The sequence below is a fragment of the Mirounga angustirostris genome, unplaced genomic scaffold, assembly GCF_029215605.1.
Source record: "Mirounga angustirostris isolate CCGP_5_RB_7025 unplaced genomic scaffold, mMirAng1.0.hap1 SCAF_15, whole genome shotgun sequence".
In the NCBI taxonomy this organism is placed as follows: Eukaryota; Metazoa; Chordata; class Mammalia; order Carnivora; family Phocidae; genus Mirounga; species Mirounga angustirostris.
Genome location: NW_026991723.1, coordinates 5,086,430 through 5,101,117, shown reverse-complemented (window position 1 = coordinate 5,101,117; position 14,688 = coordinate 5,086,430). Strand labels below are relative to the sequence as shown.

Below are 14,688 nucleotides of genomic sequence, written 5' to 3'. Positions count from 1 at the left end.
TTTGTTTTTCATTATGAAAGCACAGTGGATTTTTTTCAAATGTTTTTCTGTGTCTATTGAGGTATCCATGTGGTTTTTGTCCTTTATTCTATTAATATAGAGTATTACATTGATTGCTCTTTATCTGTTGAACCAACCTTAAATTCCTAGGACAAATCTTATCTGGTCATAGTGTATAACAATTTTTCTATGTTACTGGATTAGATTTGCTAATATTTTGTTGAGGACCTTTGCATTTCTATTCATATTGCTGAAATTTTATAAACTTTTTGTGTCTTCCACTCCATGACTTTCCTCCTAAATGAGATAAATTCTTAGGCAGAGCATAGCAAAGACAAACATATGTCACATAAGTCAATGGAATTTTTAATATCTAAACTGTTGTCTGTCCATGAAGATATCAGTAGGTAATTTCCACAAATTATTTATTACCCAATTCTCATATATGGAGTTCCATTTCAACATAGGATCCTTCAGTGGATTTTCTTTCCCCACACTCAAAATTGACCCACTATGGTTTATCTGCATGACTATATTGATTTGAACTAAATTCAACCTATGTATTCTTTCCCAGGAGGAAATAGAATGGCACATCTTTATTCTGCACACTTCACCACAGATTTTTGTTTTGATATTTTGGGGATCTTTGCTGTTGTTGTTTTTTCATGCACAAAAGACAAAATCAACAGAATATCATTTATACAAAAGTCTTCAGAGAAATAAAACTTAGTAAAAATGCTAGGGCACCTCACTGGGTTGTTGTATTTTAAAGCTCTCATACTTTAGGATTAAGGCCACATCCAAGTCAAGACTAGACAGAAAATTAGAAATCTAATGATTTGCATTTAAACTAGGATTTTACTAAAATTATTTTATAGTAACTGGGAACACTTAACCTGAGTGGCCATCATTAATAAGACCACTGAAGAATGGGAAGAACAAGAGCAGCCTGTTAATTTAGAAGATGATCCTGAGCCATCTTTCCCAAAGCACATTAGGGTAAATAATAATAATGATAAATTAGATTCATCATAAACACTATTTTATTTTTTATATTCCCTATTATATTGCAAGTGCCTTGAGGGCAGGTACAGTATGTCTTGTTGCTAAGCATTCAAAATGTCCAGGGAAATACAAGTGCACATCAGGGACCACCAAAGCATTTTTAATGAATGGATAGCTCTTTGAGTCAAAGTAGCTAACCAAAAATAAGTACTGGATATCTTGCCATGGTTTGAGACAACTTTCTTTGGAAAAATTAATGGCTCTTTATTAGCCAATCTGTTGGTCTATTTTACTATCAGTTTATGAAAGGAAGCTCAGTTTATATTTTCCAAATCTGAACAAAAAATAGTAGTCTATTCATAGTTACTAACTGGTAACTAGAAGCTATCCTGAAATAAAATTATCCAAAACATGAAAAGTTTTATTAGCCTTTGATCAAGATGAGTACCTCTAGGTACAGATGAAATGAATATTTATAATTTTATGAGATTCAATTTCTTCAGGCAATAAACTTCATTGCTGAATTTCAACTTTAATTTTTATAGCCTAAGAGAGATGCTTTTGACTATACCATTCTTGAAACATTAACATCTTCGATTCCATGCTATTGCCCTCTATATATTAACTTGTAGAAAATAAAAATTTATATGATAAAATGTATTATTCTCCTTTTTTAATTAAAATGATTTTCTTTATATAAGGCAGTTTAGTTATTAAATCAATTTCCATAATCTATGTTATATCTTTTTACAGATAATAAATTCAAAGCTAAATTGTCTTTAAAAATATTTCTTCATCAATTTCACACTTCCTGATGGCAACTTTTCTACCTTGAGTCACAGACACTTCTGAACCTGCCTCATCTCTCCTGTCAGAGGCTGGAGTCACTGACGACAGGCAGCTGTGTGGGTGTGTTCCTTTTGTTCCTTGACCCTATCTGTCCTCATGGCTGGGAAAAGAATGCACACAGACACCTGCTCCCACAAGGAAGGGGGGATGACACTGCTGGGGGCAGACGGGGTCATCTCCCCACTCACAGACCTCCCCTGTATGGGAGCCCAGCGCTGAGGCTTGCACACCCCTAAGATGATCCATTCCTCACTCTGTTCAAACCAAGGATAGTAACTCTCCGTCGGGCCAGAGACTGGAGCTCAGCATCAGATAAAAAGGGAGCAAATTCTTTTCCCCTTGGATGTTAAAAACAATTATCTTATTCACCTGACAGCCAAGGACGGGGTTCCATCCCGCTGTTCTGTGAAACTCAAAGTGGGCTTTGAATTTTTAGGAACTTCATAATATCCTCCAGCTAAATGTATACTGTTATTCTCATGGGTGAATGCCAGAGGAGGAGCTTATTTCTTTCCATTGTTCTCCCAGTTCTTGTGGTTTTCTATACTATGCCACTGTTTTGTTTTTTTTTAAAGATTTTATTTATTTATTTATTTGAGACAGAGAGAATGAGAGAGAGAGAGCACATGAGAGGGAGGAGGGTCAGAGGGAGAAGCAGGCTCCCTGCTGAGCAGGGAGCCCGATGCGGGACTCGATCCAGGGACTCCAGGATCATGACCTGAGCCGAAGGCAGTCGCTTAACCAACTGAGCCACCCAGGCGCCCTATGCCACTGTTTTAAATAGAATAAAAAAATCTACTGGGTGTTGTATGTAAGTGATGGATCACTAAATTCTACACCTGACATTAATATTGCACTGTATGTCAACTAACCAGAATTTAAATAAAAACTTGAAAAAAATAGAATAAAAAATCTACTAATACACGAAAACATGGATGTCCAGAAATGACACATTAGAGACTGAGATAGTCCCCCTCCCTCTCCGATGGGCTGCCATAGCTAGAAACTTCTCCCAACGCTCCAGGGGAAACAACTGTTCTCATTTGTATTTCTGTGCTAACTGCTCGATGACTATTCTGTATGTGCAGAAGGGACAGGAACAATGAGCCACACCAAAGCACCTGCAGCGCAAGCTGCTTTCCTAACAGCACATCGTGGAGGCCAATTCTTTATCCACCTTGAGGCGTGATTAGAAAGCAGGACTACCACTTCAGCCTGAAGTTGCTATTCATCATATGGTGCCAAAACTATATTTTCACAGCAAAGCACTCCGGGACCCTCCTTAACTGGCTTAACCTGCACCTGTAACTGCACATGACCAACATGGAGCTTCCATTTATGCTGTACCATCTAAACGATGCGCGTTTGTTTTTACCTTTTACAAGGGGCACGCTGGGATTTGTCACATTTCCTCTGAAAAATAAGAACTCATCATTTTATTGCCCATCATCTTTTTGAAAAATGTGGTCGTTTTAATAGTTACTGTGCTTCTCACCGTATTTTGAATATCCGCCCATGTGCTGTCTCTAAATCTCCCAAGTTTGTAAGATGTTATATATGTGTGGGGGGCGGGGTAGAAGAAATGATCAAAGAACCAATGTACAAATGGCTGAAAAGGTAATAAAGATTCCATGAATTATCTAGGACTAAACAGAGCCAGATGGATGTCACATACCAGAGCAGGAATAATACACAAAACCACAAGATTTCTCCCATATAACTTTAAATATCGAAGCACATACAGTTTACATATAAAAGATCAAAAAGAAAAGATACCTTTCAAAATTTATTTTTATTTCAATTTAATTCAAGGGGAAAAATAAAGGCATAAATAATTTGATGCCTAAGTAGTATAGTATGCTTTTACTCTCCTACTTTAATGGAGAATAACTCAGAGTCATAAAGAGTATGTGTGGGATCTTCAGGTCCTGATTTTCCAAGAGTAGTTGGGACCATTGAACACATCTCAGAACAGGGCCCGGCCTACTGCCCCACACGTATTCACTTGCTAAAAGAAAATTAAGTCTTTTCTCTTCTTCTTGTAAATATAAATTTATATTTATCATTGAATGATTCTGCATTTGACCCCTGATTAATATATAATTTGTGAACGTGATACCTGCTTTAATTTCGCCTTTCCTCAATTGTTAGAAAAATACCAAGATTCATTCTGCTTGATTGCCAAGGGAGAGGGTAAGTGTGGAGGAACTTCCCAGGGATCACTCTGGCTCACCTACAGACAGCCCTTCCTGGTGATTACAGGCACACTCAGACAAAAGAGCAGCTTCTACCTTGATTGTCACTCACTGGGAAACCATGAATATGACAAGGAGCTTCTTTCAGCATGATGAACGCTTCCTGTGTTTGCAACCTAACACTTCTGATCCATGTCATGGGGTTGGGGGAGGTGGGGGGACACCGCTCTTTCTGACACTTACCTAAAATTGTCCCCAACATAAGGGATTTGACAGCATTGAATTCTGTCCCTGATGACAGGATGACTTGTCTCCTTGCATTCTGGTTAACCTATTAAATATTCCACGAGAAGCAAACATCAAAATAGAGAGCAGTTTTGATGATAAGAGAATGAGAATCAGAGGGAGACCAAGAAAAATGGTAAAAATGAGCCATACATTCGAGCTATCACAAAGGTTAAAGGAGAAAATGGTTTCATAACAATTTTTATAATACCTCAGATTTCACACCACCCCATTGCCTATTCTTTTCCCTTTATTTGTCTTCATGGTTTAAGGATCTATAATTGGTACAATCCACAAAGGGATGCAATAAGCTATTTCAAACCTTAAACTTTTAGTTATTTCAAATAGAAATTAGTAACACGAAGCAGCAAAAGGTATTATTCACACAGATTCAATATATAAAGGTTATTCTTCAAAACCCAGTGACAATGAATAATTTAAACACTGATGCTTTTAAAAAATGTATTCCCACTTTAAGCAAAATCTTGCTTTTCCCTTTGTGTTTACATTTCTGCAGGCCTTGCTTTTTTTGTAGTCAGATTGGAACAGGTTCCCATTGGAGTATCTCGAGGAATCGCTGGGAGAAACTAGACAACATTCCCCTACTGATAAGGACAGCTTGGTATTTTAAGTGGTCAAATATTAATAAGAACCTTGTCAGCCTCTTGCTAAACAAACAAACAACATTGTTAAATAAAACACTTTAACTACTTTTTCTGTCCCCAGGACTTTACGGGAAGACTGTGCTGAATATGTATCTCTTTTACTAGGATTTATTATCAAAGTCTTGCTGGAGGTCATACACTAAGTGTCACAAGTTTGGTTACTGTTGCCTTTGTGAATCTACCCCTTACCTCTACAGAGACCACAGCCGCTTCTCTGTGAATCTTCACCTGGTGAAGCTGCCCATCGGCGAGGTTTTTAAAACCAAAGTTAAAAACATCAGGTTCCTGGTGCCTGTCCAGCTTATACCTGATCTGCAAACTTCCTAAAGAAGACAAAAAATGACATTTTTAACTAAAAAGGAATTTTATAAAAAACGTCAATGCAGGTTTTAAAGCACATTTTGTTTTTATTTATTTCATATAATTTGAATTTATTGAGCACTTGCTTAAGGACACCAATAATTCCTGTTCCTGGAAGAGTGATCATTTGTGTGCTATTCTGGGGCTGAATTCAGAATCCAATTATGCTATTTAAAAAGTCAAGACCAAATGGTCTTTTTCCAAGTTCTTCCATTTTCCTTAGCTAAAGGAAAAACTCTAAGTTAAGCATATGAGAACTCGGAGCTAGGCTCGAAGTTAATTATTCATGTGGTATTCATAGTATTAAATGGTAAAACCTCAAGCAATATTGCATTAACATTCAGTTTCTATAAGCATCACTTCTTTTAATATGACTTATTTTAATGCATTTTAATGTATTGCTGACATTTGCATAATGAATTTTTTTTTTTGCACAACCAGAATTTTTCTCCTAATGTTTCTGCCATAATCAAGAAACAGAGGAAAGACAAATGATTTGCTACAATATCTAAATTTCCTGATGCCCTTCACAGATATGCCCACTATCCCATAACTCCCATACTGCCTGTAATAGATCCTCTGGAACGTAAGTCTCTGCCCTTCCTCCCTGTGAAGCAAGGTTATAGCTTGGTTTAATTCTCCATCTTGAACAGTCTTGGAAAGACTTGGTGGCCATGGGTTGGGTAGCTCTCATCCCACTTTTCTTTGTATGTAGATATGACATGAATGATTTCTCAATCACTGATGAGTAAAGAACAATCATATTCATCTGATCCTTAGGAATAGTGGATTTTAGATAGTTTAATATATTTCTTTACTTCACTCAGAAGGACGAGGAAATATTTTCCATGTATAAAACGAGATATCTTGTTTCAAAGTCAATTGCAAAACTAATTTATTCATGTACAGAAGGAAAGACTTCCCAGAATAGCAAGAAGCATAGCTGCACATCAAATACCTAAAATGATCAAACTTTCGTGGGAGAAATGTATCTGAAATGTAATCACAGAAATGTTAACTTTAGTGATAAACACTTGAGGTTATCATGAAAAATAAACCACCCCTGATAGAACGAGAATTGCAAGCCATGCAATTGTGTTTCCTCTGTGTAGTTTAACACCTAAAGGGTCCTCCTCATTGTGGTCCTAATTTTCTAATTCAGTCTTCTTGTTCTTACAGTCTCAACACTCACCATTGGGGGCAAGGATAACGGACAGGTACTCCTCATAGAAGGAGCTCACATAGAGGAGTAAGCTGGGCGTCCCTGTGGTCCGGAAGCTCAGTGTGGCCATTTCGCCAGCCAGCGTCAGATCCTCATGAAATAAAGCTGCAAAGGAGCTGGAGTTCTTACTGGAGGTGTAATTAGAATGTTCTTGAAAGTTGTAGATAACTGATGAGCCAGTTCCAAAATACGCAGAAATCTCTGGAATGACACTCATTTTTGTTATGTTAACACTACGTGAATGCAAGGCTCTTCTCTACGTGTATTTACACACTATCTCTAACCCTTAAATATCTCAAGAGAGAAAACAAGAATGTCATGCTTTACTGGGTGTTTTTAAATTTAAAAATATTTCAGATTAAAAAATAATAAAATATGGATAAAAAGATAACTTATCCCCATGCAAATTCGCATGACGTAGAACTGAGTAACGATATTTTATTATGGCCCACAAAATGCTTCATCTCAGATTTACAGAGCATTAAATGCCGAGTGTAAACATATACTTAGAGTTACTGTTCTCCTCAGTGTTGCATCGATGATGCTGGATCCAACAGAAGTCCTCACGAGCTTCTCAAGAATAGAATCATAAAGGGACGAATTTGGGAGAGAAACAGCTCTACTTTAGCCAATCACAGAGAACTGCCTTATCCTTCCTTTACAGGGTCAAATGCCAGAAACACAAGGCGAGCAGCCAAACGAGGTGCCTCCCTGTCCCCATCCTGCTTGCGGGGCACACTCACCGCTCTCGCAGAATGGCCCGTCATACGCGGAGAAGGCACAGTCACAAGTGATGCCCCCGGGTCTCTCTCTACATCTCCCTCCGTTACGACACAGGTGTCCGTAACTGCTGCAGTGTCCTGAGCACCCCGGCTCCACGCCTGGTGTCATTGTGGCCCTTTCTTCCAGGTCCAGGGCCAGCCCGTTCACCCGCAGCGACCGAATGCACCCCAGGAAGCCTCTCTGTCTGGTGGCCGTCCCGCCTACAAGGGAAACACCACAACTGCAAACGTGCTCCTGGGTGTCTTGGTGGCATCTCGACTCCACATCCAACTGAGGCCGTACTGACAAGGTCAAAAGAGCGACCCGCCGAAAGTTTTACGAACACATACAAGTTTGAAAACACAGGCTGATCACATATTAAGAATCATCAAATGATACCGAATAAACCATTGACAAAAATATTTTTGAAGATGACCTTGGTAAATATTTATTCTAAAAATACTTCTTCAAGTGATATTTAGAAAGATTTGTACACTTTTACATTGGTTCCTTCATAAAAAAAAAAAAAGACCCATCTATCCTTTTTAGAGTTTAAGTCTATAAACTGTGACATGCACGATAAAGTTAGATAGTTGAAAATCTTTGCAATATAATATATATTACAGATTTGTAACGCACAAATTTATATATAGCATATATATTTTATATATAATATACATTATAATTTGTATATGCATTTGTTATATATATTTTGTTACATATTTGTTATACATTTGTTATATAGATAACAAATTGTATATGTAATATCATCCCTTCTTAGAAGCGCTCCCAGTAACAACCCTGTGAAAAGGAATTGAGGAGTGGTCAGAGAAAGCGAAGGCAGAGGGGGGATATTAAAACCTAGGCCCTCAGGCCTGCCTCGCTCCAGCCTGCGAGCTCTGAGGTCAGGCAGGGTAATAGTCACTGAACACTGTATAGCTCTCTGTCTTTCTATCATGTCTCATGTGAGCCTGATTTCAAATCTGGGAGCCCAGGGATCACTGGAGTGCTTGCTAAAACAGAGTTGGGGTTCGTTCCTAGGGATTCTGACTCGGTGAGCCTGGGGTACATACACCAGATCAGAATTTTCCGCTAGCTTCTCAAGCTCTAGAAACATTATTTCAGTGGGGATGTTGATTCTAGGTAGGTGTTCATGCACACTTTTTTCCTAGATGATCCTCAGGATTACAAATCAGAAAATAAAATTGTTTAATTTGATTCCCAGTTTCATGATTTGATGGGAAGCCTTGAAGTGGAGTTTTATGTACCATGGGTTGTACACACACACACACACAACACACACACACACACACAACTCCCTGCACTGCACTAGCCCCCAGATGCCGTGGATGTCCTCTGGCAAAGCAGACTGCATGCTAATCTGTGATTTATATCAGTTTTTAATTGGACTGCATCCTTATTTACTTGAAAATACATGAGAAATGACCAAGTAAGAGCTACCTCATTGATCTGCTTGGTTTCCAAATTAGAATAGAGTTGCCTGAAAAGTAATGTAGCGAAACTTATCTTTCCCTTTGAGAAAAAAAAGTATTAAAAAAAATAAGCAAGTAAATGAAAAGGAAGACTCCCACTACCCAGAGCTTTAATCATTGAAGAGTGGCAGCAAGGATGGAGCCAGCCCGGGTTTGAACCTGGCATTTGCAAGGCCTGAGCAGCAGAGGAGGGCGGCGCTGGTCCCGTGGGGCACAGCCATGTGAGTCCTCCTGCAGTCTGTGTTTGGGGGCGGGGGGACCCTGGAGAATTCTGTCACAGTCACATGGCAGGTTCCCCAACTTCACTGAGAAGTGAAGCGGGAGTATTGGATGAAAATTGCTAATTGTTTTAGAAACAGTATTGATAAGAAGTAACTAAAACAAACGCAAGTCATCGATACTATTGAGTGCAAGCCTGGGAATCCATCCACCAGGGATTGGATTTCTCTTCTATTTGAGTTTCTAGACTCAGTCACTCGATCTCTCTGAACCTCCATTAGCTCATCCATGAACTGGGAAATTGATGGAAGCAACAATCACTAACAACGTTCTATGGAAACTGTATTAACAATAATCTATGGAAAGAGAGGCTGACTCCTGCGTGAGCTCTTGGTACACGGTGCGGCCAGAAGCAATGTGCACCTGCGGCCGTCACCGCCGTACGGTTAGCATCTTCTCTGGGTCTCTCCGTCAGCACAGTTCAGCAAGAGAGCGTCCACACTCACCCACAAAGAGCTGGCTGTTGAGTTGTAGGCGGGCATGCCCGTCAGGGGGTGCAGGTTGCGTCTTGCTGGGGAGCTGATCCACTTGAAGCGATGCCTCCTTCACATTCCTCTCTGCCCTCACGTGGTGCCACCGGTTGTCATTAAAGGGAGTGGGAGACTGCACTGTGACCTCACAACGCCCGTTCCCCACATCAAAGGAAAAGGTCACTTCTGCAGGAGCTGCAAATACAGATAGGAGAGTAGCTTGGTTCATTCACAGGGGAAGAAACTCAGTCTTGAGAGATAGGAGGGAAGCTGCATGACACGCTCCTTATGAAAGCAGATGGTGACATTGATGCAGACAAATGTCACTCTGAGCTGGCTAGGAGGGCAAAATAAATTTGTATCCTGGAGGAAGAAAAACAAAGCCATTTTGTCATATTCCTCTTCAGAGCACACCCTCCATCTTGCTAAACCCGAAGCAGTAGAGATCTTTCCCTATGAGAAGAAAACTGACCTGTGATCTGCCTTCATATATATCAGTGAATTTATTTAAATTTAAATTTTCATATACTTTATTTAAAAAGCCCCACATGAAATTTTGAAGCAAGGAATTAAGCCTTGTGTACATGCATAAACAATGTGAGGAGTCAATTACATGACATGATTCTTCAATTTAGTGAGTAGTTATCAGACCAGTTTGGTTTAAAATATCCTGATTGCACACAGAGTTAGGGTAGCACAAAATTGGACAGACTGCTGTGTGTTTTGTGAATCACTGTTTTACTCTCTATTAAAAATAAGGATTTAAAATAGTAGAACTTTAGGTGCTCCTGGGTGGCTCAGTTGGTTAAGCATCGACTCTTGGTCTGGGCTCAGGTTGTGATCTCAGGGTCATGAGATCAAGACCTGCACAGGGCTCCACGCTCATCACGGAGTCTGTTTAAGACTCTCTCTCCCTCTTCCCCCGACAACCTTGCTCTCTTTCTCTCAAATAAATAAATCTTAAAAAAAGGTCATAGAACTTTAGTATGTACTAAAGAAATACAAGTGACAAAGAAAGCGTGGCAATACATTGGGAATTAGGTTCCAAAAGGGATATTGCTAAGTACTGAGCGCCTGGTGGCTTTGCCCAGGGGGCGACTCACCGTGCAGCTCTAGCCTGATGAAGTCTGTGATCCCCAGGTTCTCTACAAACACCCCAGAAGGAGCTGTCGTCTTAAAAAAGAAAGACACATCAGCACTGAGCTCTCCACGGAACGTAGGGAAGTGAAGGTATGAAGTCTCGGTATTGAAGGAAGCGGAATTCCAAAATGAATCTGTTTCCAAAAAGAAAAAAAAAGACAGTCACAATAGCAATGAAACAGAATAACAACCACATTTTTTATTTCTAGCATTTTTTTTTTTTACCACTAAGTGCATTTATTATCTTTGTAAGCCTTCATTTGGGGGTTCTTCTGAACATACAGTCACAATGTGAATATCCAAATAGTGACTCTTTCAAGGATTAAGATGGACAAGACTGCAACTGAGTGGAGAGATAATCACTGGAAATGTCCTGTTTTTTAGAAAACAATATTATTTAAAAATTATCATTGAGTAAAATTGACTTTTGGGGGATGCACAGTTAGATGAAGTTTAATACATGCGTAGATTTGTATAACCACCACCAAAATCAGGATAAAGGACAGTTCCATCTCCCCCAAAAACTCCCTCTTGCTATTCGCTTATAGTCACACCCTCCTCACGCCCCTAAGCCCTGCTGATCATGATCTATAGTTGTGCTTTTTCCAAGTGTCATATAAACGGAGTCATGCAGTAGGTAACCTTTTGAGAATGGCTTCTTTCACTCAGTGTAAAGCCTCTGAGATTCATTCAGGTTGCCACAAGTTATTGCTGCTCTGTAGTATTTCATCATGTGGATGGGGCCACCATTTCTTTGTCCACATTTGAGAATGTCAGTGTGGTTTCCAGATTTGGTCATTCACAAACAGAGCTGCTATAAACATTTGTGCTGATCACACATGTAATTGTGAATAGTTTTCTTTCTTGCTTTCCAACCTAGATGCACTTATTTACTTCCTTATGTTACTGCACTGGCTAGGACTTCCAGTACGATTGAAGTTATAGAACAGAAGTGATGAGATTGAATATCCTTATCTTGTTCCCGCTCTTAGAGGGAAAGAATTCAGTTTTTCACCAGTAATTATGATGCTAGCTGTTCCATATACAGACACCTTTTATTAGGATGAAGAAGTTCCCTTTTATTCATAGTTTGCTAAGAATTTTATTGTGAATGCTACCTGATATAAATTTATCATGTTCATAATATAATCATCATAATTCAAATGATTGTGTTCATATCCATTGATGCAGAAAAAGCATCTTGTGTGATTTTTCTTCTTTAAACTGTTAATATGGTAGATGACATTGATTGACTTCCAAATATGGTCGACCCTTGAACAACAAGGGGGTCGGGGCACTGACCTTCGCACAGTTGAACGTCCACGTGTAACTTCTGACCCTCCAAAAACTTAACTATTAATAGCCTACGATTGACTGGATGTCTTACCAATAACATCAACACTGGATTAACACACACTTTGTATGTTACATATATTATACACCATATTCTTATAATAAAGTGAGCTGGAGAAAACAAAATATTATTAAGAAAATCACAAGGAAGAGAAAATACATTTACAGGACTGTACTGTATTTCTTGAAAAAAAAATCTGTACATAAGTGGACCTGCCCAGTTCAAACCCATGTTGTTCCAGGGTCAGCTGCACTGAATCAGCCTTGTATCCTGAGGTAAACCCCAGCTGGCGATGGTATATTATTCTTTTAAATATTCCTGGGTTAAGAGCTAATGTTGTTGAGGATTTTTGCATATATGTCTGTGATGATGTTGTCCACAGTTATCTCTTTTTTAATTTTTTTTTTTTTTTTTTGCATTTTCTTTGTCTAGTTTGGGGATTGGGGCAATGCTGGCCCTCATAAAATGTTGGAAAGAATTTCCTCTTCTATTTTCCAAAAGAGATTGTATAAACATGATGTTATTTCTTCTTTGGTGGAACTCACCAGTGAGAAGTCATCTCAGACTGGATTCAATTCCATCAATACTTTTAGGTCTGTTCCAGTTGTTTCTTTCATCTTGGGTGAGTTTTAGTAGTTAGTGGTTTTCAAGGAATTGGTCTATTTTATCTATGTTAGAGAATTTATGTGTGTAGAGTTGTTTGTAGTATGTCATTATTATACTATTGATGTCTGTAGGGTCTGTAGTGATACGCTAGCTGTTACTCCTCATACTGGTAATATTTCTCTTCTCTAGTTTTGCTAAAGATTTATCTATTTTATTGATATTACAAAAATATGTTTTGTTTTTATAGATCTGTGCTTTTAATTGATTTCTCTTCTTATGTTTATTATTTCCTTCCTTCTGCTATTTTGAGATTTTTTTCTTCTTTTTCTAAATTCTTGTGGTAAAAACTTAAATTATTGACACCTTTTTCTTTCATAATATAAGCACTTAATGCTATTAATATCCCTCTAAGCACTGCCATAACTGCCTCCCACCGTTTTTGATATGTTGTATTTTCCTTTTCATTCAGATCAATTTATTTTATAATGTCTGTTGAGACCTCCTTGACTCATTTATTATTTAGCAATCTGGTGTTTAATTTCTAAGGGTTTGGAGACTTTCTCAGTCTCTTTGTTCTTTGTTTCTAGTTTAATTCATTTATGCCAGAGAATGTATTTTGTATGATTTATTTGATATGTGCTCAAGTTTGTTTTGTGACACAGAATATGGTGTATCCATGTGCATTTGAAAAGAATATGTATTTTACTGTTGGTAGGGTGTTCCATAAATGTCAATTAAATTCTGTTGGTTTGTGGTGACATTCAGGTTTTATGTACACTTTGCTTGTTTTCCCCTATTAGTTCCAAAGGTTAATGAGAGAGGAGTATTGGATTCTCTAATTATAATTATGAATTTGTCTACTTCCCCTTTCCATCCTGTCAGTTGTTGCTTTATGTATTTTGAAGCTCAGTTATTAGTATACACATTTAGGATTCTCATGTATTCTTAATCTCCTTTTTGTATCTATTAATTTTCTATGCTTTCAAGCAAAAACTTTAATACAGAAACTCCAGCTTTCTTGTAATTAGTGTTTGTGTAGTATATCTTTTCCTGTCCCTCTTTTTAAACTTATGATGTCATGATATTTGAAGTGAGTTTCTTGTACATAGTACATAGTTGAGTCCTAACAATCTGTCCTTTAATTGGTTTGTTTAGACCAGTCATATTAAAGACAAATGTTGACAGGTTTAATTTGGTTCTACCATTTTATTATTTTTTCCTATTTGTTATGCTTTTTTGTTCTTCTGTTTCCCCTTTTCTATCTCCTTTTGGGTTAAACATTTTTTAGTATTCTATTTTTGTTTGTCTGTAGCAGTTCCTTGATTAGTTATTTTAGGAATGACAATATATATACTTACCTTTTCAGAGTCTGCTCAGAATGTACATTTTAACCACTTGGATTCATATGTCAAAATCTCGCCAACGATTCTGTCATTTTACTGAGTCCCTTTATTTGTTGTTGCCAAATGTATTTCATCTGTACAAATTAAAATTCCTATGAAATAATGTTGTATTTTTTGCTTTCAACCCACAAGTTGGGTTGAAACCCACAAGTATACTTAAAATAACTCCACAGGAGAATAGTCTATCATATGTACCCTGATGTTTACCATTTCTAATGCTGATTGTCCACCCCTGATGTCCCAAATTTCCTTCTGATATCATTTCCCTTCTGTCTGAATCTTGCTTTAGAAAGTCTTTTAAAGTATTTTCTAGTAAGGAATGCTTTTAGCTTTCCTTCACCTGAGAATTTCTTTATTTTATCTTCATCCCTGAAGGAGATTTTTGCTGAATATAGAATTCCAGACTGACAATTCTTTACTTTTAGCACTTGACAAATGTTTTGCCACTTCCTTCCTGGCTTCCATATTTTTAATGAGAAAGTCACTGCCATTTGAGTAGGTGAACACCTATAGATGATGTATCATTCTTCTCTCTGGCTGATATCAAAACATCCCTCATTGCCTTTGTTTTCAGCAGTTTGATAATGATGTATCTGGAGG

At 38.0% G+C, this 14,688-nt stretch overlaps 1 protein-coding gene across 3 annotated transcripts in view; it reads right to left on the bottom strand.

Annotated features, from left to right (window-relative positions):
• LOC123850220 (contactin-associated protein-like 3) overlaps window positions 1-14,688 on the bottom strand; it is a 177,395-nt gene that overhangs the window by 12,899 nt on the left and 149,808 nt on the right. For all 3 annotated transcript variants that reach the window (XM_064580022.1, XM_064580024.1, XM_064580023.1), the window contains exons 16-21: window positions 10,689-10,859; window positions 9,562-9,780; window positions 7,325-7,564; window positions 6,552-6,782; window positions 5,189-5,322; window positions 4,293-4,380 (exon numbers count right to left, since the gene is read on the bottom strand). In XM_064580022.1, the coding sequence (XP_064436092.1) occupies window positions 4,293-4,380; window positions 5,189-5,322; window positions 6,552-6,782; window positions 7,325-7,564; window positions 9,562-9,780; window positions 10,689-10,859 (1,083 nt within the window). The remainder of the gene's footprint in view (window positions 1-4,292; window positions 4,381-5,188; window positions 5,323-6,551; window positions 6,783-7,324; window positions 7,565-9,561; window positions 9,781-10,688; window positions 10,860-14,688) is intronic.